Source organism: Poecilia latipinna, unplaced genomic scaffold (assembly GCF_001443285.1).
Source record: "Poecilia latipinna isolate Pla-1442-1.1 unplaced genomic scaffold, P_latipinna-1.0 Scaffold3593, whole genome shotgun sequence".
Lineage (NCBI taxonomy): Eukaryota > Metazoa > Chordata > Actinopteri > Cyprinodontiformes > Poeciliidae > Poecilia > Poecilia latipinna.
In genome coordinates this window covers 18,092-42,448 of record NW_015116209.1, presented here as the reverse complement: position 1 = coordinate 42,448, position 24,357 = coordinate 18,092, and the positions used below count along the sequence as shown (strand labels likewise).

General features: G+C 40.7%; 2 protein-coding genes across 7 annotated transcripts in view; both read right to left on the bottom strand.

The window, feature by feature from the left end:
• Nucleotides 1-965: 965 nt before the first annotated feature.
• On the bottom strand, nt 966-16,242 carry LOC106941297 (dimethylaniline monooxygenase [N-oxide-forming] 5-like). Of its 6 annotated transcripts, none has more exons than XM_015024268.1 (13): nt 11,742-11,919; nt 10,614-10,619; nt 8,065-8,098; nt 6,338-6,476; nt 6,052-6,240; nt 5,797-5,962; nt 5,326-5,468; nt 4,993-5,189; nt 3,590-3,725; nt 3,269-3,488; nt 3,073-3,145; nt 2,709-2,961; nt 966-1,972 (listed from the first exon to the last, which is right to left on the bottom strand). In XM_015024268.1, the coding sequence occupies exons 1-13, from the start codon at nt 11,767-11,769 to the stop codon at nt 1,823-1,825; spliced, it is 1,734 nt and encodes a 577-aa protein (XP_014879754.1). In that variant the 5' UTR covers nt 11,770-11,919; the 3' UTR covers nt 966-1,822. The 6 variants fall into 6 exon arrangements, with proteins under 6 accessions (XP_014879754.1, XP_014879755.1, XP_014879758.1 ...); XM_015024269.1 differs by lacking the exon at nt 10,614-10,619 and adding an exon at nt 10,407-10,414 and having other exon boundaries at nt 8,065-8,100; nt 11,746-11,919; XM_015024272.1 differs by lacking the exons at nt 3,073-3,145; nt 3,269-3,488; nt 3,590-3,725; ... (6 more) ...; nt 10,614-10,619; nt 11,742-11,919 and adding exons at nt 12,549-12,621; nt 12,719-12,938; nt 13,024-13,159; ... (4 more) ...; nt 14,950-15,088; nt 15,658-16,242 and having other exon boundaries at nt 969-1,972.
• Nucleotides 16,243-17,262: 1,020 nt separating this feature from the next.
• LOC106941299 (presqualene diphosphate phosphatase) overlaps nt 17,263-24,357 on the bottom strand; it is a 10,886-nt gene continuing 3,791 nt past the window's right edge. The window contains exons 2-3 of the mRNA XM_015024274.1: nt 23,628-24,354; nt 17,263-20,808 (exon numbers count right to left, since the gene is read on the bottom strand). Coding sequence (XP_014879760.1) covers nt 20,441-20,808; nt 23,628-24,111 — 852 coding nt within the window. The 5' untranslated portion in view covers nt 24,112-24,354 and the 3' untranslated portion in view covers nt 17,263-20,440. The remainder of the gene's footprint in view (nt 20,809-23,627; nt 24,355-24,357) is intronic.

Sequence of the window (24,357 nt, the reverse complement as noted above, 5' to 3'; positions counted from 1 at the left end):
TTCAATGTTTCTGGCTGACATTGATTCAATGTTGTTTCAATCATTCTGTGCTATCTGGGAAGTAAGTTTTCAGAAGGTATAAACATCCTGTCTGTGTTCAAGTCTGAGAAAATACTGATATGTCTTCTGGCTACATCAAATATTTGAGCTGAACTAAACTACACTAAACTAAACATGAACTCTATAACGTGAACTGCATAATAAAAATATAGAGATCTGAATATAGACTTATTATTGGATTGGAATAAACTGAACTAATCTGAACCAAAATAGATTTGATAGTTTTGTGAAAGAATATTTGCCCCCTAATGGTTACTTTTATTGTTTCCTTTCTTAAGTTTTGCATCAAGGATAAACATGAATAAGCATAATATGCAGTTTCAAATGATGATTTTTTTTTTAAAGGGGAAAAAGTTGTTCAAACAACCTGGTTCTATGTGAAGAAAAAAAAAGAAGTAATTTTCCCCCCGACATCGTAAGTTGTGTCCCTCCTTGGAGGCAATTACGGGTTAGGGTCTTTTTTGACCCACTCTTTTCAATATAAAAATATTCAATATTTTTTTAAATTCAGCCACATTGAAGGTTACGTATGAATGGGTAACTTTTTTAAGCCACGCCACAGAAGCTCAATCATATTTAAGTCTAGACTTTGACTAGACCAATGTGATTCAACAGAGATTTAAAGCCTTAAGAATGACTTTGTAATCCTTTTCACGTTTTCATTAGATCAGGCCATGTTATGTTGCTTTTTGAGAGGTTTTGAATTTGGGTTATAGTGTTTATGTGCCTTGACCAGCTGAATACGACCACATTTGTGGCTGCCAGCGAAAACAGAGCTGCAAGAGAGGTTTCATTTTACATTAAGATTTTCTAATTGCTTCTTAGAGTGAAAATAGAGATAATAAGCTTAAGACAGAAAGAAGAAATAGAAAAAAGAGCACTCAATCAAACTCTGGGTGGAAAAGTAGTATTAACAGCACCTATTGCTTTAATGTTCCTTTAAAACATTTATTCAAATGACAAAAGCCTCGTGTTCACTGAAAACACCAGAAGTTAGTAGTCTATATGAAAAATAATGTAATATCAAAAAGACAAAAAGAAACGTGTCACAGTTTTGTAATGGTAGCATATTTATGGTGATGACAGCATCCGGTTGTTGGTGCAGGAGAAGAACTGTAACACAAACTGTGCAGAGTTTTTAACAAGTGCAGGCAATGTTTAAACCACAGGAGGGAGGAATCTATGGAGAAGTCAAACTGCGGCTCTTAAACCTAAGAATACGAATTACAACCTGAATGGTTGAACTTTTAACATAACTTGGTGTTCCAACCATAAACCTATCCCTAAAATGCACAAGAGCTGGGTTTGAAATGAACAAAGCAGGTTCACTTTATTGTTTGGAATGCTTTTTGTACAATATATATAATCAGAGCCCAGTTCATTATAGGAAGATCTGATGTCTTTATTTTTGCTTTCCCTGACTTCTTGTGTCTCTCCCTCTGTTTTTCTACTTCCGTGGTTCAGGAAGGTGAACTCTGCCTGTCAGCTTTCTGATCCTGGCTCCATATCCTCCCTTCTTGTCAATAAACAATGATCTTCAGCATATCAGTGGTTTAGTTCTGGCCTGCTTGTAAACAGTTAAACTGCAATAGTTTATGCAATATGAAACTTTACTTCAGTGCAGACTAGAGTGAGCGTCACCAGCGTTGCATGTTAAAGTAAAAAGAGCTGCATTGTTCGATCTCAGTAGATGGGGGTTACACTGCTGCATGACTGACAGATGTCCATGGTTAACATCAGAGGTTCTGATCTTGGGGTTTCTTTAGACGGTTTGTGGACGAAGTTTGGACATCAGGGTGGGGATGAGGGTGGGATTGTGAACTTGGATGTAGTAGACGGCGCTTCCTCCAGCCACGAGCAGCAAGCTCCACTTGAAGAGGCGGCCTGCTGTCGAGCTCTCCTGAGGCCCCAGCTGTGGGAGCACACAAACAGTTATTGTCTGAATTTACTCGTCAATCGGCATGAAAGTCAAATTGATTTGGGGCTTTTGATGATGCATTAGAAGTGTTCTTTCTTTAAAGATGGCCTGATGATATACAATCAACAATATTTAGATGTAGAAATCAGGTCGAAGGGGTAATTTATTGTGGATTTTCCCGAAACATGATCAAATTAAACATACAGGTTCAGAGACGTAGGTCTGAATCCTCCCAGAAGCTTAAGGTTGGCCAGTTTGATCCATCCTGAAAACACTTTTAAAGTATGTCTGAGATTATTGAACTCTTGGATTGCGCAAGTGTGTCCAATTTTCTAACCATTTGTACTAAATGATCCTCTCAGATGGCAGGAAGTTAGTTAAAATGAACAGGAACGGCTCATGAACCACATTGCTTCGAGACATCCCCCATTTATGGGGTGACTGTGGCTCTATGGGTAGAGCCGTTGTCTCGTAATCTGAAGGTTGTAGTTTCAATTCCGGATTTTTCCTGCCACATGTTGATGTGCCCCTGGGCAAGGCACTCAACCCCAAATTGGAAAAGCGCTATATAAGTTCAGTCCATAAACCATTTAATTCTTTTAACAATTAATGAAGTTCTGCGTTTTATTGTAATGTAAAAAAAAAAGAGAAGCAGTTAAAAAAATATTAGTGTAGATGATGACTGTATGTAAACTTGTGACCAGGAGTGTAAAAAGCACTCATTTCAGACCTGTCGGGTCCTCAGGGGCTGGTACATGCGGTCGAGCTGCGTGAAGATCGCCCTGCGGGCCCCGTTCCATTTTCCCGGCCCCATCAGTCGGTACTGGTAAGCAGTGATGGGCCCCCAGAAAACCCGCATAAACAGGGGGAAGTCGGTGAGGAACAGCCAGAGGAGACTTGGGCGCACTCCGATGTCCTGCGCTAAGTCGTCCATGTACTCGACAAAGTCCACCTGCAGGGGCGTCAGCCTCGACACGACGTAGCTGTAGGAGAAAAACATGTAAGCTTATAAACCATTTCAACAGAACTAAAAGCCTTGCTTTTTAGTAATGTTAAGAACCGTTCATCTAAGTCATAATGAATGTCGCTCATACTTTTTCTCAATATTTCTGGTGTCCTTCTCAACAGCCTTGATCATGGTTTGATTTGAGGGAAGCTTCTTATGTCCTGAAGGCCCAAAGACAGAAAGCAGACATTTGACAACTGGACCTTCACGTCTGTGCAGAGGTTGGGACAAGCAAGTAACATTTACACCGTTTAAAGATGGCCTCTGTTGAAGTGAAGCCTCACCTTTGAAGACACGAGTGACAAAGCGGGCCTGCATCTCAGCCTGTGGCATGATGGATCCGTCAGAATGGATAAAGCCCACGATAGCCAGAGTGGGCTGCTCAAGGACCGGGGGGAAAACATGTTTGTAGAGACCCACACGGTGCCCCGACTTGTACATGACGTGCTTCGGCAGGTAGGGGAAATCGTAGTTGTACCCCGTGGCGAACACAATCAAATCCACCTGTGAGAGGAAATACATTGGTTAAAAGGTTGTTGTGTTTTTTTTTTTACCTCAGGGAAACAAAAGGCTGTGACAAGCGTCTCGTCAAATTTTCCTCTAACATTTTCCGCAGTGGTGCCATCATCGAAGACCACGGTGGAGCCACGGATCTCTTTCAAGTTTGGCTTGACGAGGACTGACCCGGACAAAATCTTGAAGGGAAGGTCATCGTTGATCACTGGAATCTGGCTGAAGAGTCTTGGGGAAAAAGAAGAGGAGACATGATTGAATGTTGCAAACATGATGAGATCCTCTGAAAATCAAGTAGAGATAGTTTATTTTCTGAACTGCAATCAGGTAATGCAGGAGCAACAATGGCGACTATTGTCTTGTAACAATTTTCTTGGCATGTTTTTCTCTTTTCATTTTGAAACGGTGGAAATAGAATCAGTGTTTGTGTAACATCGTGGGGTGTGGTGAGGCACTCTGCTCTCTAGTGTTTGATACTTTAGGATCTTTGCAGCACGTCTTTAGCCTTTCTCTCTCCTGCCACATCCTGACTGATTACTGTTAGTAAAAAATGTTTGGTCTCAATGGAACTGTTGTCCATAAATTTGGATACTTCTTCTTAACATTTTCTTTTCTTTGTTTTTTTTGTTTTTGTTTTTTTTACCCTATATTGAATATTGAATAAACAGATTTACATTAAAAGTTGTTATCTTTCCCCTCATTTTGCAGAGCAAGATTATGACACTGGAGTTACAGAAGAATTAATTTTCTGGGCTTTTTACCCATCTTAACCAGGTCTGTCTTAGTGGCGTGCAAAGAGATTTAAAATCAATTCCACTAGTGTCAAACTCCAGTCCTCCAAGACTCTCTGATTTAACACAGACGAACCCAATAGTTGGGTCATTAGTAGAACATTAGCAGAATGAGAGTTTGATGCCCTCGTAGTCTAAAAAGTTCCTTTCTAACTTAATACTAAGCAGTCCTGTTTCTTGCTCCCACTAAAGATTTGATCAAATCCAGAACAGATTACACCGGCTCCGACAGTCTAACACAGTTGGGAAAACACGTGTTGGAGCTTTACCCCCAGATAACCCCGGCTGAGCTTAACCCCTGGTAGGTGGTGTATGTCAAAGCAACAAAGTATGCATACCTATTTCCCACAGTGCGGTTAATATTTTCCTGTTGGTCCGCTGACTCTACTGACTCCAGGAGACACTTGTGTCTGGCTCAGTTAACCCTCAGCGGCAACTTGAGCAACACATTGCAATCTAGTGGATTCTTAGGCGCCTATCTGTCCAAAGTTACGTTTTGGCAATTCAAGCTGCTCTTCTGCTGGATTGGACATAATGGCTTGTTGTTCTATAGCTGGAACCAGAAAGCTTTGATGAGCATTGGAGCAGCTTTTAGACCATGCTCTCCAATAGAGAGATGCTGCAATTTAGTTTTGCTGAGCAAAACAATTATCTGCTCAGAAAACGACGATTGACCCCCTCATCATAACATTGTAGCATCCTACCTGTGTTTGGGTTTGAGGCCGTACACCGCGTGGTCGTACATGGCGTTGAGCTTCTTCTCCCCGAGCCAGTTGAGAAAACTCATGGGCAGCAGCTTGAACATGACATGGACAAAGCGCGTGTTGAACCTGTCAACCGGCAAGCCGTTGTCGGAAACCTGACGGATGACCCAGGCACCGCTGCGAGTGCTCAGGTACACCTGCAGGGGAAGTTTCAAGGACAACAAGTAAACGAAGCCGTTGATGAAAGTGTGCACCGCATTTTACAGGGAGTTCAAGACTTTCAATGTGGCAACGGTTGGGAAACCCCTTCTCCCCCCAGAAAAACTTCCCGACCTGCTCTGCTACTCTGCTGCCCTCCACGGCGATGTCTCCTCCTGAGTTGCCAATGCCGATGACCACCACTCTCTTCCCATGCATGTCCTCGGGTCCCTTGTAGTCCCAGCTGTGGAAGTATTTTCCTTCAAATGTCTCAATTCCTGCAACATATTGGAAAGATACTCAAGCGTGTGGAATGCAAATAGCGAGGATGATTAGCATTAAAACAGCCGCTTATGAAATTACTTGTACATTTTTCCCATGTTATAAGTGAAAAATCTGGAACGTGTACTTCTTTTTTTAAAAATTGATATTAAGGAAGTATTCACTTAAAACAAGCTTGTAAGTTAGTTTGGCCTATTTCAAGTTAATTGCACCAGAAACTAGACAAAAAAAATAGAATACTTGATAAGATTTTGTGTTTTTGTAGCAAAATATCAAACAGTTCAAGAATGAATACTTGCACAAGTGTTTTCCACCATGTATTACCCGGAAAGTCTTTTAACGGCAGGTTGGGGTAGTTGAAATGACCGGAGCAGCAGATGACTGCATCAAAGATGTGCCTCTCCTCCAGTCCATCTTTATTTTCTATCACCACCTCCCACTGACCGGTGTGGGAAAAGTCTGGTCTCTGCGTGACTTTCTTCACTGAGGTCTAAGTTATAAGCAAAGAACAAGGAAAAGGTCAACAAAGCTCTCTGAACAGCTCCAGAATGATTTAAGGTCTTCTTCCTGTGCATTTACCTGGAAACGAATGTGTTGCAGTATTTTAAAGTGCTCCGCGTACATCCTGAAGTACTTCAGGATCTTAGAGTGGTGCATGTAGTTTGGGTAATCAGCGGGGATGGGGAAGTCGCTGTAGCACATCATCTCCTTCCAGATGTTGATGGTGAGGGAGCGATATATGCTGGCCCTGTTTGGCTCCGAGACTTCCTGGGAAGACGGAGAATCGAAAGTCATTTTCCTGCATTCCTCGGGGAAATCTGCAGGATTAAAACGATCTCCTCAGCAGCAGCCGGCAAATTCTTGCCTTGAACTTCCAGAGTCCTCCTATGTCGTCGCTGCTTTCGAAGCAGGTGGGCTCCATGCCCTCATCCAGGCAAGCCTTGACGCTGGTGAGACCAGAGGGGCCCGCCCCGATCACTGCCACTCTCTGCACCATGATGGAGCTGCAACAGGGCAGGAAGAAAGAAAAACTAGAAATATAACACAGTGTATAAGCTACAGTAGACAAGATAAAATATTAATTTAAATTGTTCAATCATATTAAAGTAATGATGTGTCATAAATTCACTTTAAAGAAGTCTTTAGCTCAGACTAGAATTACTCCCCCCACCCACAATTTTAGGGTTTTAGCATACAACTAACAGAGATATGTCTCAAAACTAATCACTAACCAGCTAATCAAGCTGGTTGCTTAAAGCAGGAAAATATTTTATGTGTGGATTATAAAATGTTTTCACCCCTCACCGTTGAAATCCTGAATCCAACCTTATTTTTCCCAAACTGTCACCATTCCTAGAAGGATCTGTCTCTTTTGGAATGTGCTTACACATTTCAATGGATTTTGACTACATTCCCTTGGCAAGACGCAGCTTGAGCTGTCAGCAATGTGGAAAAATGGACGAGTCTCAGGCAATTTAGATGCGGTTTTCTCCAGCAATATTTTTCATATGATCACGAAATAAGAAAATATTTTTTATGCTTTAAAAAAAATAAAATGTTGCAATCAGCGCTTCTTGTCTTCAATCTGGTTTAAATGTTCAGCTCTGAAAAACTATTGTTCATGTTACTCGTATGCAGGTAATGGTGCAAGTGTAGCATTAGTAAACAGAAACAAAGCTAAATTAATGTCTTTTTTTTCTAGCAAAAACCATCTTACAAAGTAGTTTCTAAATGTGATCATATGTGATTTCAAAGCTGCAGATATCAGTTTTACGTGATGATGAAATCAGAGCACAGCACCAAACTGTTGCTCAGCTGAATTCACAAACATTGTTATAGTGCAAGCATTTAAAGATAAGTTTGAGTTTTGATAAACATGGCCAATACTTGAGGGGAGGCAGCCCTTTGTGGCTTCCAGATAAAACCCTCAGTAATGCTCTTGATTGCAGCCAGAGTCATAAAACAAGTTCCTAGAAGTCGCATGCAGAACAAAGGTTTTTCTTTAAACCACTTTAACCCAATGACCCTGCAACTTGTTATATCACATCTGTGCAGTTCATGTTAAGACCTGTCTTTTTTCTTCCTGTTGGAACTTTTTGCCTTGTCCAACTTTTGCCTCTTTGTTTTATTTAAAACTGTTTGGTTAATCCTTACATTTTTTCTTTTTGCACAGAGATACTTTGATTGCATTTTTCTTTCAACAAAATGAGCATAAATATGTCAAAGGCAATATATATGCAAAATGAAAATTATGTTCAAAAACCTTTTGCACAATGTTCTGATTTTTCATTTATATGAATAAACTAACAGCGTGCATTTTCTTCTCAATCAAATTTATGTTCAAGAAAACGTAAAAGCTAGTAAATATTCTTACCTTTTAAAACACCGTTTGGAATGTTCTGTGTAAATGCATCATAACACAATACGAAAAATAATAACGATGCAAAAACATTGCATTGATTTGCAACAATCTCATTATTTTCTTCATGACTTTAAAGAACAGGCATGTTAAAGATTAAATGATTTAATTATGAAAAACAACAAAACAGCTGTAAACAAACAGGTTTTCTTGCAGCAGCTTATTTGTCTTACCTTGTGTGCTTCTTGGCCTGTCTCTGGAAAAGGGACGAATCTCATCAGAACGCCGACTTTTATACAGACCCGCTGCTGACTTTTTTTTTTCTCTCCTCCAGGCAACAAAGACACCCGACTGTATCTGTATACAGTTTGTGGATGACAGGATCATGAACGTTTTCTTTTGTCGATCAGAGAAATATACAATTAGCTAATTTATGGAAGTATTTTAAAAAATTATTTTAGAGAGTTTTCAGCGGTGCCGTAGTACAAACTATTGCAACTGTACTCATAAGTTTGGGTTGTGCGGTTTAAAAGGGGCGGTCCAAACTTTGAGGACCTGATCCGCCGATGCCGGGAAAACCGTGAGCTGTGAGACAACCGAGGAAGAAAAAACATGTCAAGCGTCGTTACAAATATGGTCAGAACAGTGTGGCCAGGATGTGCTTTTTTTTTTTTTTTTTTTTACATAATGATAAAAAAAATAAAAAAAAATAAAAAAAATACATGGTGTTATTAATTACTCTACTGTCGACTGTCTGATGCGCGCTCGCTCGGACCCGCGCGTTACTCGAACCTGTTTGAGAGGTTGCGCGTGCACGCCGCCATCTAGATGCGGGTTTATACACGACAGAGAGTGAAATGAATCTAAAAACACGAAGTAAAAAAAAAAAAAAAAAAAAAAAAGATTGAATTCTGCAGTTCGTGGTGCTCGTCTGTGCAGCTGCATCGTCTGTCCTCAGTCTGTCTACTGACGTCTGTTCAGCAGGTCGCAGTTTCGTCCCTTCCTCAGTCACTCAGTCCTTCATCACACTGACTGACTAAAAGTTAAGGTCACAACTGACTGGGTTGTATCGCTTTAATTCCCAAATCATTTTATGTGAACCAGATTGCACTTGGTAAGTCTACAGTAGATGGAGTCAATAAATTGGTTAATGTGTACAAACCTTCCCAGTTTATGAATGTCAACTATTCAGTAAACTCTTGTTTACTCAGAGATTGCCTCTGATTGCCTTCCAGCGTCTGTGCTCAGACAGGAGGTTCTCTTGACGAAACTGGGACTATGGGTCATGCCCTTTGTAAGTGCTTTTCACATCAAGTTAGGGTTACTGTTGGATGACGTCCGGACCTCACATCAACACTTTAAACATCTCAGTCACATCTAGAAGATGCTTTCCCCCCTCCATTCAGCATTTCTAAAGATAGAAATTTAAAAAGTATATTTGTATTCTGTCCTTTTAAGTATGTGATTCCTCCAGGAATGGGAAAACATACAACACAATAAACCTGTTAAGACAGGTTTATAGTAACTTTGGCTCAAACGGGGGAATCTGTTGACAGAATTATTGTTATTATTGCACTCCATAAATCTGGCAAATAGAAAACTAGTGTTGAAAGAAAGTTTGTCCATAGACACCAACCGGAAGGAAGGTGAGCTGCCTAAAACGTTTGCCTACACTGACAGTATAATGTGTTAAAGAAAAGTAGCAAAGCACATCACTGTGAACATCACTTGATGCATCTCCACAGTGAAACAGGGTGGTGGCAGCATCATGCTGTGAGGAGGACAGAAAAGCTGATTAATGGAAGATGAATGGAGCTACACATGACAATATTGTGGGAAAATTTGTGTTATGGGCTGGAGCAGCATTGGGATTGTGATGGAGATTCACCTTCCGTCAGGACATCAATTCAACCAGTTGCAATGGGAAGGTTTGGATCAAATTATTACTTTTGCAAGTCACTGGTTTCTCTCTTGTGGCTGAATAAAAATGATCAAAATGACCCGAGGTTTGGTTATTTTCCCCTAATGCCCTTCATATTACGCACATTTTAGCTTCTTCCTTGACGCTCCACCAGTTACTCAAGATCACAAATCCTTTTTTGGTTTAATGGAAAAGCACAATCTACTAGCTCCAGCGGGGAGAGGGTCAAAGTTCAGAACCCTGATTTTGGTGCATACAAGGTTATTTGGAACTTAGTTTCAGAAAAAAAGATCCCTTCCCAGTTAACAATGATTTATTACCAAATCTGTAGGAATACAGCAAGAACGGTTTGAGGATGTTGGAAGACCTATGTATGGGGGAAGGGTAAGATAATCCCACATGCTGGACAAAAAACCCCATCAAGGTCACAAAGGTGACGTGGACAGAGCAGGCCAGACTTTGCCCAGGCTGATGGAAAATTCCACCCTCGTCTCTGGCACCTAAATGAGTTAAGTGCATCAACATTCTTTGTGAATAAAGTGTTTTAGACTACTCTTAATGGGACTACTAATGAGTAAATGCATTGGTTCATATTTATGCTGGATTAATAAAAGAGAAAATATCATAGCAGAAAAAAGACGATATCCTAACTTCTGGAGCCCTAAAGATTAAACATCTGAGAAAAGAAGGAAAGAAAAAAATCTGCTGCTAATGTTACTCATTAATGAAAGAAACTAGACGAGTGTGCTCTTTGTACCAGACTGCAATAGTTCCAGAGGATAAAGGTTCTGGGTAGCTTTGATCGAAACCCCCCCTTTGTGTTGAGCTGGGGGAAAAAAACCTTCTCAGCAAGTGAAAGTGCATGGAAAAATTTCACAAGTCCCAAAGAACACGGAGTGACTTCAAAAGCTCAAAGTTTCAACTCTTAAAGCAACATTTACATATACAGCAGCTTTCAGCTTGAGCTGATCACCCACAATCAGGAGACTGCGAGATGTCAGCACCAGGGGGCGCACTATGATGATGTTTGAGTTCCTCCAGACTCAGATTTTCACTTCACTTTTAAATCTGAAGTAAAAAACAAAAACAAAAACAACAACAAAAAAAAGCTCTTTTTGGACAATAGCTGGATTAAAAGGTGTTTTTCACAACTTTTCATGTTGATCTGGTCTGAACCATGGTAAAAGGATTAGCTCAAATACATAATCATGATGTCCTATGAAGAGATGTACCTGTTTCTCTTCTGTGATTAATAATAGCCCACAGGTGGAATCTGTGTCATTTGGTTTTGGATGTAGATTCAAAATAAAAATTACTTACTTGGTAAAGTGAACATTTATCAAAATCTTATATGCAGCCAACAAGAATATAGGAACTTAGATTGTTTTCAGGTGCTGGTGTGTGATCCGTGTATGATTTTTTTTCTCACCAATTTGACGAGAAATCATTTGTTTTGAAGTCATTGATACATTTACCTTATTTATCTCCAAAACTGCTGTACTACAGCCCCTAAAAGTCCCTTTCGACAATCAAAGCTTGTCAAAAATTGATCAGAGCAGCACATATTGCAAAAATATTTCATTTGGGACTTTAGTTTGGTGGTGCCGAGTAACCTCATGCAAAACGTACAAGGTTAATGAATGAGGAGAAAAGATCAGATTTATACTCAACAGAAACAGGAAGTTATATGTCTGATAAAGCAGCTACATGGTATGGTATAGTTTATTTTCAAATGTTCCTCAATTGTGGAAAAAAAAAAAAGTGACACATGCAGAATTAAACTGGGGTGGTATGTCTAATTGTACTTTTGAGGAAAAACAAGATATACTTACTAGACTTAATAAAAAAAATCTGATGGACTCTATCAGTAAACAGAAAATGGGGGAAAAAAATATTTTGAAAAACAAAAACCCCCGATAAAAACCAAAATCACTTACTTAAATATGTTTGAGCGTACCGCTTACATTACAGCAGTTGATGTGAAGTTTTGCTGACCTGCTTCAAAGCACAAACACATTTTAAATCCACATTTGCATTTTGAAACAGTTGCCTAATGAGCATAATTTGGCAATCCACTTCCAAGAGTTCACAAAAAGTAAACGCACGTAAAAAAACAAACAAAAAAAAAACACAATATCACTGTCATCGGTCTGGTTTTGAGCCGATTGGATTGAAGGATCCCGAGTTCTTCTCTCATCTCCAGGCTGCCTGTGGACGGATGTTGGACAGCAGGGTGGGTATGGCGTCTGGGTGGTGTGTGTGGAAGTAGTACGCTGCGGCTCCTCCACCCAGAATCACCAGGCTCAGTTTAACCAGGCGGCCCGTAATGGAGGACTCTGGCTCCTCCAGCTGGGCGGACGTGAAAAGAGGATGCATTTAGTTTATATTTGAAAGGATAATGGTAGATTACAAGTTTAAAGCTGGTTTAAAAACGGTGTTCATTCAGACCTTCCTGCTTTTTAGGGGCTGGTACATGCGATCAAACTGGGTGAAGATCGCTTTGCGGGCTCCATCCCACTTCCCCGGCCCCATCAACCGGTACTGGTAGGAGGAGACGGGTCCCCAGAATACATGCTTGAACAGTTGGTAGTCTGTGAAGAAGAGCCAGGGAAGACTCGGCCTCACTCCAATCTCTCCAGCGATGTCGTCCATGTAGGAAACAAAGTCCACCTGCAGTGGGGTCAACTGTGACACAATGTAGCTGTGGAGGTGGCCAACAAATTGTTGTAAGATCAAACATTGAATGGACTGCGAAAAATAGGTGATCTGTTATCGAAGACAATAATGGGAAGTTACTTTTTCTCAATGTCCTTAGTGTCCTTGTCAACAGCTTTGATCATGGTTTGGTTTGAGGGAAGCTTCTTAAGTCCTTAAAAGCAAAAAAAATGATAAAGACATGTTAGGATCACTCAGGCTTTTGAGGGTTTCAACTAACAACAGGAGCATATAAAAGCCTTGCCTCTCACCTTTGAAGACACGTGCCACCCAGCGGGCCTGCATTTCCGCTTGAGGCATGATGGCGCCGAGGGCATGAATGAAACCCACCACACCTAGAGTGGTATGCTCCAAGTTTGGAGGGAACACGTGCTTGTAGAGACCTACTCTGTGGCCTGACTTATAAAGAACATTGTTTGGCAAGTAGGGGAAGCCATAGTTGTACCCCGTGGCGAACACAATTGTGTCTACCTGCAATGAAGAAGACGTAGATCAGTGAAAAGGATTCTGGGAGTGTGGAAAGACTCTTGAAAATACTTAGGAGGAAGATTCTGACCTTTTCCACCGTGCTCCCATCGTCAAACAACACAGTGGAGCCACAAATTTCCTTTACATTCGGTTTGATGATGACAGATCCTGAAAGAATCTTCAGAGGCAGATCGTCATTAATCACTGGGATCTGACTGAAGAGTCTGTGGAGGCAGGAAGGAGAGAGGAACACCAGACTTAGGAGAGATCAGGAGATAATCATCAATCAAAGGGAAGATGCACATCACCAAAGTGACTGACCAGTAAAGAGGTCCAGAAATCTAACCAACTTTGCCTTGAACTTTTCTACACTTTTTCCATAAACATCAGTGTGACTGATGGGATTTTATTCAATAGACTAGGGATCTTCAACTCCAGTCCTCCAGGGTTGATGTCTTGCAACTTTAAGATGTTTCCCCTCTTGCTCTGAGTAATGAGGTCATTAACTTTGGAGAACTTTAGTGCATACTGAGATGGTAATTCAGCCATTTGATTCAGGTGTGTTGGATCAGGAAAACATCTAAAAATTGCAGGACACCGGCTTTTGATGACTAAAGTTTAAGACCCCTTCGCTAGACCATCACTTTTTTTGTGGTTGTAGCATGACAAACATAAAAGCCTTCCAAATGCTTTTTGCTCGGCACTGTGTATTTTCAGGAGAGCACCCACCTGTGTTTGGGCTTGAGGGCGTATGTTGTGTGGTCGTACATGGCGTTGAGTTTCTTCTCTCCAAACCAGTTGAAAAAGTTGATGGGCAGCAGCTGGAAAAGGATGTGGACGAACCTGGTGTTGTACATCATGTCCACCGGAACGCCGTTATCTGAGACCTGACGGATCACCCAGGCGCCGCGACGGGTGCTCATAAACACCTGGGCAACAGAACAGATGCTAATTAACATTCCTGCAAGTAACAGAGAGATGTGTTACCTCAAAAACAAAGACAAGACAAAGAGAACAAGAACCTGCTCTGCAAATTTGCTACTCTCAACGGCGATGTCTCCTCCTGAGTTGCCGATGCCGATGACCACCACTCTCTTCCCGTGCATGTCCTCGGGTCCCTTGTAGTCCCAGCTGTGGAAGTATTTTCCTTCAAACGTCTCAATTCCTGCAGCAGGTATCACATGCTACAATCGCTTCTTGGGTTTTGGAAAATCCGTCACGATTGTTTTGCTATACATTTTCTAACTGTATGTGCAAACTAAACAAGACAAGACCGAGACATACCTGGAAAGTCTTTAAGTGGCAGGTTAGGGTAGGTGTAATGACCGGAGCAGCAGATGACTGCGTCAAAGATGTGCCTCTCCTCCAGTCCATCTTTGGTCTTCGTCACCACCTCCCACTGACCGGTGCGAGAAAAGTCCGGTCTTTGTGTGACTTTCTTTACTGAGGTCTGAAAAAGAAAAACACCCAGCAGTTAAAGAAACAGTCTTGACAGCCCAGATTTTGACCAATAAAGGTTTCTTAAGAATTAGGTTACCTGGAAACGAATGTGTTGCAGTATTTTAAAGTGCTCCGCGTACATCCTGAAGTACTTCAGGATCTTAGAGTGGTGCATGTAGTTTGGGTAATCAGCGGGGATGGGGAAGTCGCTGTAGCACATCATCTCCTTGGAAATGTTGATGGTGAGAGAGCGGTAGATGCTGGCCCTGCTTGGCTCAGGCACTTCCTGCACAGAAAAACAAACAAACACTGTGCAGGAAAAGAGACTATGTAGAAAAGAAAAAAAAAAAACACTGTTAAAAAGAGGGCTGCTTTTCTTCTGCAGGAACATCCCAGTTGACGGGAATCTGGATGGATCTAATAATATGGCAAAACTAAGAGGCTTCAAACCAATACAGTGAAGTTCATGGTAATAATGTGAAAAATGTGGAAAGCATCCGAGAGTGCGAATACTTCCTCGAAGTTGTGCTTGGTGACTAAACATAGGGAAATTCAACTAGAGATGGCGTCTTGCCTTGAACATCCAGAGTCCTCCTATGTCGTCGCTGCTTTCGAAGCAGGTCGGCTCCAAGCCCTCCTCCAGGCAAGCCTTGACGCTGGTGAGACCCGAGGGGCCCGCCCCGATCACTGCCACTCTCTGCACCATGATGGAGCTGCAACAGGACAGAAAATGAACTCAATTTTAGCAAACATACGTGCAGTTTTAGTTGAGCAATTCCACTGTTATCAAGGGTTTAATTTTATTTCCCTCCTCCCCATTTCTCAATTTATCAACTTTCCTCCCTCGTGTCATCCAGTGTTCTTCACATCACTGATATCTGTGATTCCTTATTTTACATAAGTCCACTTTCTGTAAATGCTGTATTGACATTTTAAACCAAAAGTACACCTTTGCAGCAGTTCACTATCTGGCTATTTGCACCCAAAGCAATTAATAGCTCACCTGCTGTCTGCATCGTGTTCTTATCAGCTTTTCCTTTCATGTCCTGTCATAAAATCTTCTCGGTTCTTAGAAGTACAAATCAGGGCAAAGGCAATCTTTCAGTTCTTTGAAAGCATTAGATTGTTATCTTTGTTTTTGATTCGATATTTTAAAGAGTGAACACTAATCAAACGGCCCATGCAAACTCCTTGAGCCCTTTAGTTTCATCTTATTAAACCACACAGGGACTGGAATGTTTTACCTATAAAATGAACAGAAATCTAATGTGCCTCTTCTTACCGTGATGATCCTTATGTGCCTCTGTCCGGTCCAGTTTGGAGGAGCATCACCTGAAGTGCAGTCTTTTATACACAAAGGAACCATCGCAGAGCCTCATAGTTTTCTCTTGTTCCTGACCTAATTGCCCCAAAAGGCTTTTATTGGCTTGAGCAATGTTTACCCAAATCAGTGAGGTTTTACTTTGACTAAAGTCCAGTTTGTTTTCCAATCAAGTGGGAGGGAGACGGCTGGCGGGTGAACGGGCGGCACTCACTGCACACGCTGTCTGCATCATTGTATTATGATTTTTTTAATGCACAATGTCCAGCTTCAATCTACTGAAACACTGAAAGCATCTTCTACGGTATATTGAGGGGCCTTCTCATTTGTTGTGACTTAAATTCACTTGAAGACTAATGCATTCAGATGATTTACTTTAACTTTTATTTCATGTCATTCGTGTGAATTAAAAGGAAATTGTTGCATGTTTGTTTTTTTGTTTTTTTTTTTTCAAATACAAATCTGAAGAGTTTGCTGTGTGTTTGCATTTAGACTCTCCACTCCTAAAATGTGCCCTTGTTCTTCAAATCTACAGTTTCATTGGATCAGGAGCGTCTTTGAGAATCCCTTTTCAAGTATTGCCACAACTCTTGACTGGATTTAGTTGGGAACTTTGACTGGACCATTCCAATTACTGCTATGGGTGATTTTTTTGCTAAATCTTTGGGATATCTTGTTTTATAAACTTAGTAGAGCTTTCTTATACAGAGATTTAATTACAAATGGATAAACTCTGATAACTAAAAGTGACTTCTTGAGGAAACTGGTTGAGTTTTCTGTTGGTTTATCGCGTTAAATCCAAATCAAATGCATTGAAACTTGTGGAGCTAAAGTGACAAAATTTGAAAGAGGTGAACGGATGTACATGCTTTTATAAGTTGCTGTACATCTGTGTCCTCACTTTTTCAGCATAATCTGAACTGATGATTCTTTTGGTTTTATCCTGTTTTACTGAGCATAAAAATATTTCATCTTTGCTGTTTATATACACCTGTACATTATTAAAAATAACAGGGTAGGATTCTAAATGTTGCCTCCCCTCCTGCACAGAAATGTTGATGAACTTTGCCAGAGTGCTGACGTAGTCTAGAATCATTAAAGAATAAGAATGATGAACAGTTTTATCTTACTATAATCTTTTTTCCATTCTGATTAATGGTCCATCTTATGACACATGCAGTCCCTAAGAAATAGTAGCAGAACTTTAATAGTTGTAACCTTCCATGTTATTGTGCTTTGAAATTTTGTATGCATTCATTCAACATCTTGGTTTATTTTCAACTTTTAGCTTAATTGAGTGACTCATTGGTTTTATTTTGATTCACAGATTAAAATATTTCACCACCAATTATGTAGCAATAGTATTTATGAATTGCTCTCTTTTGATCCAAGCACAGAACCCTGATGAACTCCAATATTAAAGCTGCTGTTTAATGCATAATTAAAAACATCTTGTCCTGAAATTATATATGGAAATGAGGAATGACATATCTTTAGGAGCTGAAAAACAAATTAGATTTCTCCAATAATTCGTCACACAAACACCTCAGAAAAGACAGCAAGAGGTTTCAGTTGCGTTCCCCGTTTAATTAAAAATCTTTACATTCAAAGTGTAGAGAATATTCAACAGCAGAAGCAAATGTACTGACACGACAGTGCAATCACACCAACACATATCTGAACACTTCAAGATAAAGCTTCAATACAGTATATCGGTTTTCAGTAAGCAAAACCAAAAACAGCTGATGAGTGCAAAATCTATCCACCACTCAAATATTAATAATGTAGCAACTTATTTTACTTTGCTTTTCTTAGATTAAGGTCTATTCATATTCTTCACAGTAGGACAATCATAAAACAAATTTGGTCATAAATGTGCTATTCAGCATATTGTGATTCGCTACAGCACACAATATGCTGTGTGCTGAAAGGACGCTGAAATCTGGAAAGTCGCCATGTACCGGGAAGACCGTTGGTCCGTTATTGCAGAAAGAGGGCAAAGTCTGACACGGGTCAACCAAACAGTCGCCGATGGAAAAGTTTGTGGAACGGAGCGTGTGGATCTGGCTCAAACCAACCAGCAGAAAGTCACTACAGCTAACCAGAACTTCACACGCCTCAATCAGCCTCCGTGACCCCGTGTTGCTATTAAACACACATAACTGTTGCGTCATCTCCACCGACTGCATCGCTACGATGCATCGACGATTTGCAGAAATGCCCTTTTTATTAATGCAAATATTAAGTGCAAGATGACGATACAAAATGAACTCCTAAGCATGCACACTCAAACACACACTGTGAAATAATAGCTTAAGTCTAAAGGAAGACTCATCGTGTTTAGACACCTGGATGTCAGTCTGGCCCATTTGCAGGTTATTGCCTTTAGAGATCTTAGAAAGAAATGATGAGGGATTTCAAAACAAAGATCAGCAGCATATTCACAAGAAAGGCAACTTTTGCTATTTTGCAGAAGAGAAATAAGATTTAGTTTGGTTTTTGTCACAGTCAGGAAAATGTGTTTGACATTATATAGCAAACATCAGCTCCAGCAAAGATATGTTGTACTGGAAAATGTGCTTGGCTAGGCTAATTCTTTTTGGCATGCTGCACAAACGTCTTTATGTTTTTATTACTCTACGTGGTAAAGAAAGTTACAAAGCTGTACACCACCTGCCGACCTCTATGAACTTTCGGGCCGTATACAGGATCATTAGAGCACAAAACTAAGTTTTCGACACTTTCCAAAGATTTTTTTCGCAGTGTGAACTGGGAGCACAGGCTTGACACACCTGCAGTGGAGGAATTAGTTCATTTTCTGCTAGTTTTCGCATGAAGAAAGGAAAGTAGCGCATCTTCTCTAAAACCTCAGCCTTTGTCTGACTTCTGTTGTTTTTTCCCCCCCTAAAGCATATATTTGTTCTGTTGATTTAAATGATTGACATTCAGAAGAAAATGAGACTTACTCCATGCATCACACATGTAAACTTCCATATAGCAATAATAATAATAAAACAGCACATCTATGATTTTTGTCTTTATTTTCTCTACAGCTAAGGATGTACTGTAATTATTGATCAGTGAATACGTAGCTATAGAGGAGGTATCCATGACGATCAATCGTGTCCTTTGCTATGTGGAAAGCCTGAAACTGTTCTCCATGCAGAGTGGAAAGCTAGCATTGTTAGCTGATTATCTAAACAAACAATATGCTTAGACAGTCTCTCAGAAATTTTGACTTTACAGTTCATAATTCTCTTATTTTCTCTGATTATTTTTGCAAACGTTTCATGTAGGAGTCCTTAAAAACAACAGTTTAGCTTTAATCTAAATGCATATTCTTCAGAGATTTTCTTTAAATGTTGGAAATTCAGGTGAGAATTTGTCCCTCATTAATCATAAATTATTAACAACAGTACGTAAAAAGGAAATAATCAAGTGAAATTAAAAAAAACCTGACACCCAAAGCAGGCGCACGCTGTGACGGATGACTGATGATAAGTGCTAGATGCATATCAAGTAGAAGATTTAAAAACTTATACATGTTCCCGCTGATATTAATATGGCTTAGTGAACCAGAACTTTATGATTGCTGCTGCTGGGTGAAGCAAAATCCACAGATACCAGCAGACATGGCCAAAAGGATCGAGTGTAAACACCCAACATTCGACCCCCAAATCCTTAAAATATCCCCTCAGTGGTCGGATCTGATCTGGCAGAGCAGGGAAACCAGATCGATGCAATGCAACAGACCAGATTATAAGTCAGAAAAAGTGTAAACATGATGACAATACTGATTATAAGAAGCTAATTGGGTTTACTCTGAGTGTGATGGGCTGAGTATAAAATCTTAGGCGTTAATGAATAATGAGAATAAGGAGAAGGAGGAGGACACCATATGGCTGATATTATTATTGATGAACTCCTGGTAATGCATCACATGGTTCACCCAACCCACATGTTTGAAACAACTTTACAAATCTTACTTTAACAACAGTGACCCATCCACAGTAGTAGAAAAACATCTAAACATGCATTAGTTTTTTTTTGTTTTTTTTTTACCGCATCTTATTGATCAGAACTCAAAACTACTTCTTATGTTCGCTTGCCTCTGCATTAACTAATGGAAAATAACAAATGCTATTCTGATCATGTGATTTAAAAAAAATAAAAAAAACAACAAAAAAAACAACATAAGCACAACTTGGTCCTAGAAATGTATTTAGTCACCGTGTGTATCCTGATGAGCAGGTAGGTTGAAAGTTGAGTTAGCTAAAGTGCTAAGCAGAGTCTCTTCCAATTTGGTCTTGAAACCCTTGAACTAATCGCTAACAACATTGTGATTAACGCTAATGATGATCTGCAGAGATATTTGGACCCGTCTTGATGATCTGAACTGCTCATCCAAACACAGGCCAGCTTCAGGACCCCCAGAAGACTCAACCCATGTCTTGCCTGATTATAAACATGTTAGCGACATAAGACAGACCTGCGCAGGTTTAGTTTTGTTTCATAATGCTGTTGATGTTTAGTAGATACTTCCTATCTACAAACGCAAATAAAACGTAAGAACCCCAGTGAATGTCTGTAAAGTAGCAGAAAGCAGGACTTTGGGGAACTCTTCTCCTGAGTCTACCCCAATGAAAACAATTTTACAGCAGAGAAATTAAAGTAAAAAATGTGCAGAGGCCCTTAAAACAAAACCATTTCACCCCCCCCCCCCTCTTCATCTCAGTCTCTAAATTTAAGCTAAAAGCCCTAGCAGCCCCTGTAGAGTTTGTGGAGAGAGCCACAGTATCTCCACCAGTTTGTACTGGCAGTACCCCATCCAAAACCCAAACAGCACATCGGTAACATGGTGTCTGCCCAGCAGCACCCGGCTGAGCCCCACCAAGCCCACCCACAGCAAGACCAGGACCCTGAGCGGCGCAGCCAGCACCAGGTGGGCCAGCAGGAAGCGGCCACACATGGCGGCTCGGGTGGCGTGGCCGGAGGGGAAGGAGTAGCGGTCCACGGAGAAAGTGGCAAACATGTCCATTTGGTTGTGAGCCGGCCGACGCCGACGTACCACCGCTTTGACCGCGCCGACCAGGATGATGTCCAGCAGAAGGCCTGTGGGAGAGAAGAAGACACGGAGGAATATCACAACACTGCAGCACCAAAAGGAGGACTACCTCTATGTTACTAACAATTATTTTAATCTAACAATTATTCTGACGATTAATCGGATAAAAAAAAAAACAGCACAGTCTACAGATTTTTTATAGTATTAGAAATACATTAAATGATGCAAAGAATCAAATACTTCAATTGCTTTTTGAAATAAGAAAATCAGCATTTTATATTACCTAAACTCCATAGCATTCCTTTAGTAAATCTAAACCAGGTGAAGCTAAAACTTACAGACTTCTGTGTAAAACTTATTTACAGACAAAGGTGTTTTTATCGTAAAGGCAAAACATATAGATTTTTTTGTCCAGTTTTGGCTTAATTACTCCCATGACTATGTTGTTTTTTTCACCTAGTGGCCATTTTTTGAGTCTGTACACTCCAGTTAATGATTAATAATTTACTAAATTAGTTGACGATTAATTGTTTCAGCCCTACTCTACATACAGATTGCACATAAGATTAGTGAAGCCCATCAAACTTTAGTCCTGCAGACATCATTGTCTTGGCGCCATTTGGTGGCTGTGTGAAGAAAGTGCATGAGTCTCAGAACTGACATTTGCTCAAATCTGACAACGCGCAATTTTCACTCCAAGTTTATTCATCTTAATCAAGTTTCCAGACTCAGTTAATGCTTGCTGACCCTCAGAAGAGTCTGTATTACCTCATCAGAAACATGTGACATGATTAAACCTCAGAGCGCCTCCTCCTCAGTCCTCCTGGAATCAAGTTTTCCAACACAGACTTGACCTAACACTAAAATTACATGTGCTACTAATAACATTGCCTAATGGCTTTACTCCAAGTGTCCTAATAAGTCCACACAGTATGAGAGACCGATGCATTTTTAAAGTTAATCTCACTAACGTTAACAGGTTTCTCAAAGGTCAGTTTGCCTATTCCCCATTTCATACTTCTGGAGTCCTCTCCCACGAGGGAGTTTTGAACAAACCGTGCATCATTTCGGACCAACAAACGGGATGTTTCTGTGCTCCAGAACTTTAGATTTTCCACTCTGCAAGTAGAAGGCGGTAAATCGTGTTCAGTGAAATGCGAGTTGAAGCTGCCAAATGAGTATTTGAAGCAAAAGCCATTTAGAAATGACAGGAAACAAAACGGGGTCAGGTCAAAACTGTCGATGACAACGAAGCGTAAACCTCTAAAATAACCCGACACCAACAACCACATCCTAGCCTGCTGGGTAAAAGTCTTCAGTGTGAACCGAGCCGATGTCTACTTCTCATGTTAACGAACGCAGACTGTAGATATTGTTTAATGTAAAAACCAGCTAATGTGGCAACAGTGCACTTTAATGTTAGACCATGATGCTGCAGAAATGTTCCCAGTAAGTAAAAGGGAATAAAACCATCAGCTCTGATTAGAGGAGCTTTTAAGACACGCCTGCTGTTTGGGAGGATTTATGTCCGCCAGCAACAGGGTGCTAAAAAATGAATGCAACTCCAGGGCGACTGCCAAAATCTGCTGGGAAACCACCCAGAAGAATAGATTTTAGGAAAATGCTAATGAAAACAAGCATTTCTCATCACATCATAAGCAACACATTCAAATGCTTGGCTTCATTTGTTCTAAATTATTTGATTTTTCTCTTTTTAAAGGTCTAATGTTTTAGAATTTGGCAAAAACTTTTCAGTAAAAATAAAATTAATCTGTCAGTCACTAATCCTAAACTTGAGTCCTGTGGATAATATTGTTTTTATTAATTGGTGCTATATTTAATTCACATCTTACTATGGTATTTTTTGTTACCAGAAGGAAATTGTGAAAATTCAGCCGATTTCCTCATCAGTAAAATACACTTCCTGTGTAGTTTAGAGATGATTTTATTTTGCTTTGAATGACTTTTAAAATCATTACTGGTCGTGGTAACAACACATATTTATATTTATATTTGAAATTCTTACAAGCCTCGTGTCTTCTAGTTATCAGAATCAACTTTATTTTCCAAGTTTGTGGGTACAAACAAGGAATTAGACCTTGTTCTTTTTATTGCTCATGGTCTAATCAAAGTAAAGTTGTAAGAACATTTAGGGGGATGAGTATGAACAACATCAGTATTTACAAGAGAGTAGGAGTACTTTTACTTTAACTATCTTGATTTAAAACACTATGAATGAACTAGATGAATACTTATTTAATTTCTGCTAATTCATTTTAACACCAGCCAATAAATGCAGAGTTTACTTGCTTCTCACTTTTTCCATTCTTTCTAATATTTGTGGTTTTATTTTTTAGTTTCATCAGCACCTATCTGGTTTAGAAATGTTATGCTTCCCTTTATCAGAATCTCATTTAAACCCAGTTGTTTCCTGTGTACATGTTGGATTTTCGCATATGTGACACACTCCCTTGCTTCCTTCCCCCTTATTTAAGTGCTTCACAAAGGTGAAAAGCATCCCAACTCAAGATCTGAATTAATGTAAAAAATAAAATAAAATAAAAAAGCTGGCAAATTTCAGGGGGAGAGGGGGAGTTGGATCAGAAAAACCTTTGGTTGTTTTGTATAACCCTGTTGTTCTCCATGAAATATTTCAGAATCCTGTGTCAGGTGGTGCTTCCACATACAAAGGAAAACATTATGATTGTGACGGGCAGCATCACTCACTTATAGCGAGGATTATGCAAGATGTGGAGGCGGGAGGATGCAGAGAAAAGCAGGGCTATTATGCAGATATGTGGATTAGCACTGAGCCCAGTAGCACTGTGTTGTTTACAATAATGAACGCATGACGGAGCGCATTTACCCATGAGCAGGTTGAGCATGACTTCCTGTCCTGCAGCACTGTCGCTCTTGTACATGGAGTAAGCAGCGCCTGCCAGCCACGGGATGCCGTGTCCGGATACCTCGATCAGCTTCATCAAGGGGCGCGCGCTGCCCCACGACGCGTCCTCGAAGGCGCACACGCTGAGGCGCTTGGAGAGCCAAAGGTCGATGGCGAGCAGGGAGCTGAGCGAGATGCCGATGAGGGACGGGTTGAGCCGTATGCCGTCCTCCTCGGGTGGCCCCTGACCGCTCGCCGAGCCCGTGGAGGAGCCGGAGCCTCGGCGGCGCGAGGGGCTCTCCGAGGCCCGGAGGCGAGCGGTGGTCGGGTCGGAGCCCTGTCGCTGGAGCAGGTGCGGCGGGGAGGAGCGGTTCAGCGGCTTGGTCAGAGACACGAAGTCGAAGTTACTGCCGAGCACCGGGCTGCCATCTCTGCGACCGGCGTTTTTAGCCTTTGGAGAAGGCATTTCCTGTTTTATGCTTTAGTAAGCCGTCCACTCAAGAAAAAAAGGATACGAAAACGATAAATGAAAAATGTCAGCCGCTTTGTGAAGGTGTTCGCTCCTTTAGCTCATCTGTTGATGATTCCTGTCACGTCCGGGTACCTTGAAGCGAACCGCCATATTTGTTGCTCTTTACGCAGAGCGCACTTCTTCTTCTTCTTTTCATTAATGGCGGATTGCAAGTAACTTTTAGGTGCATACCGCCACCTA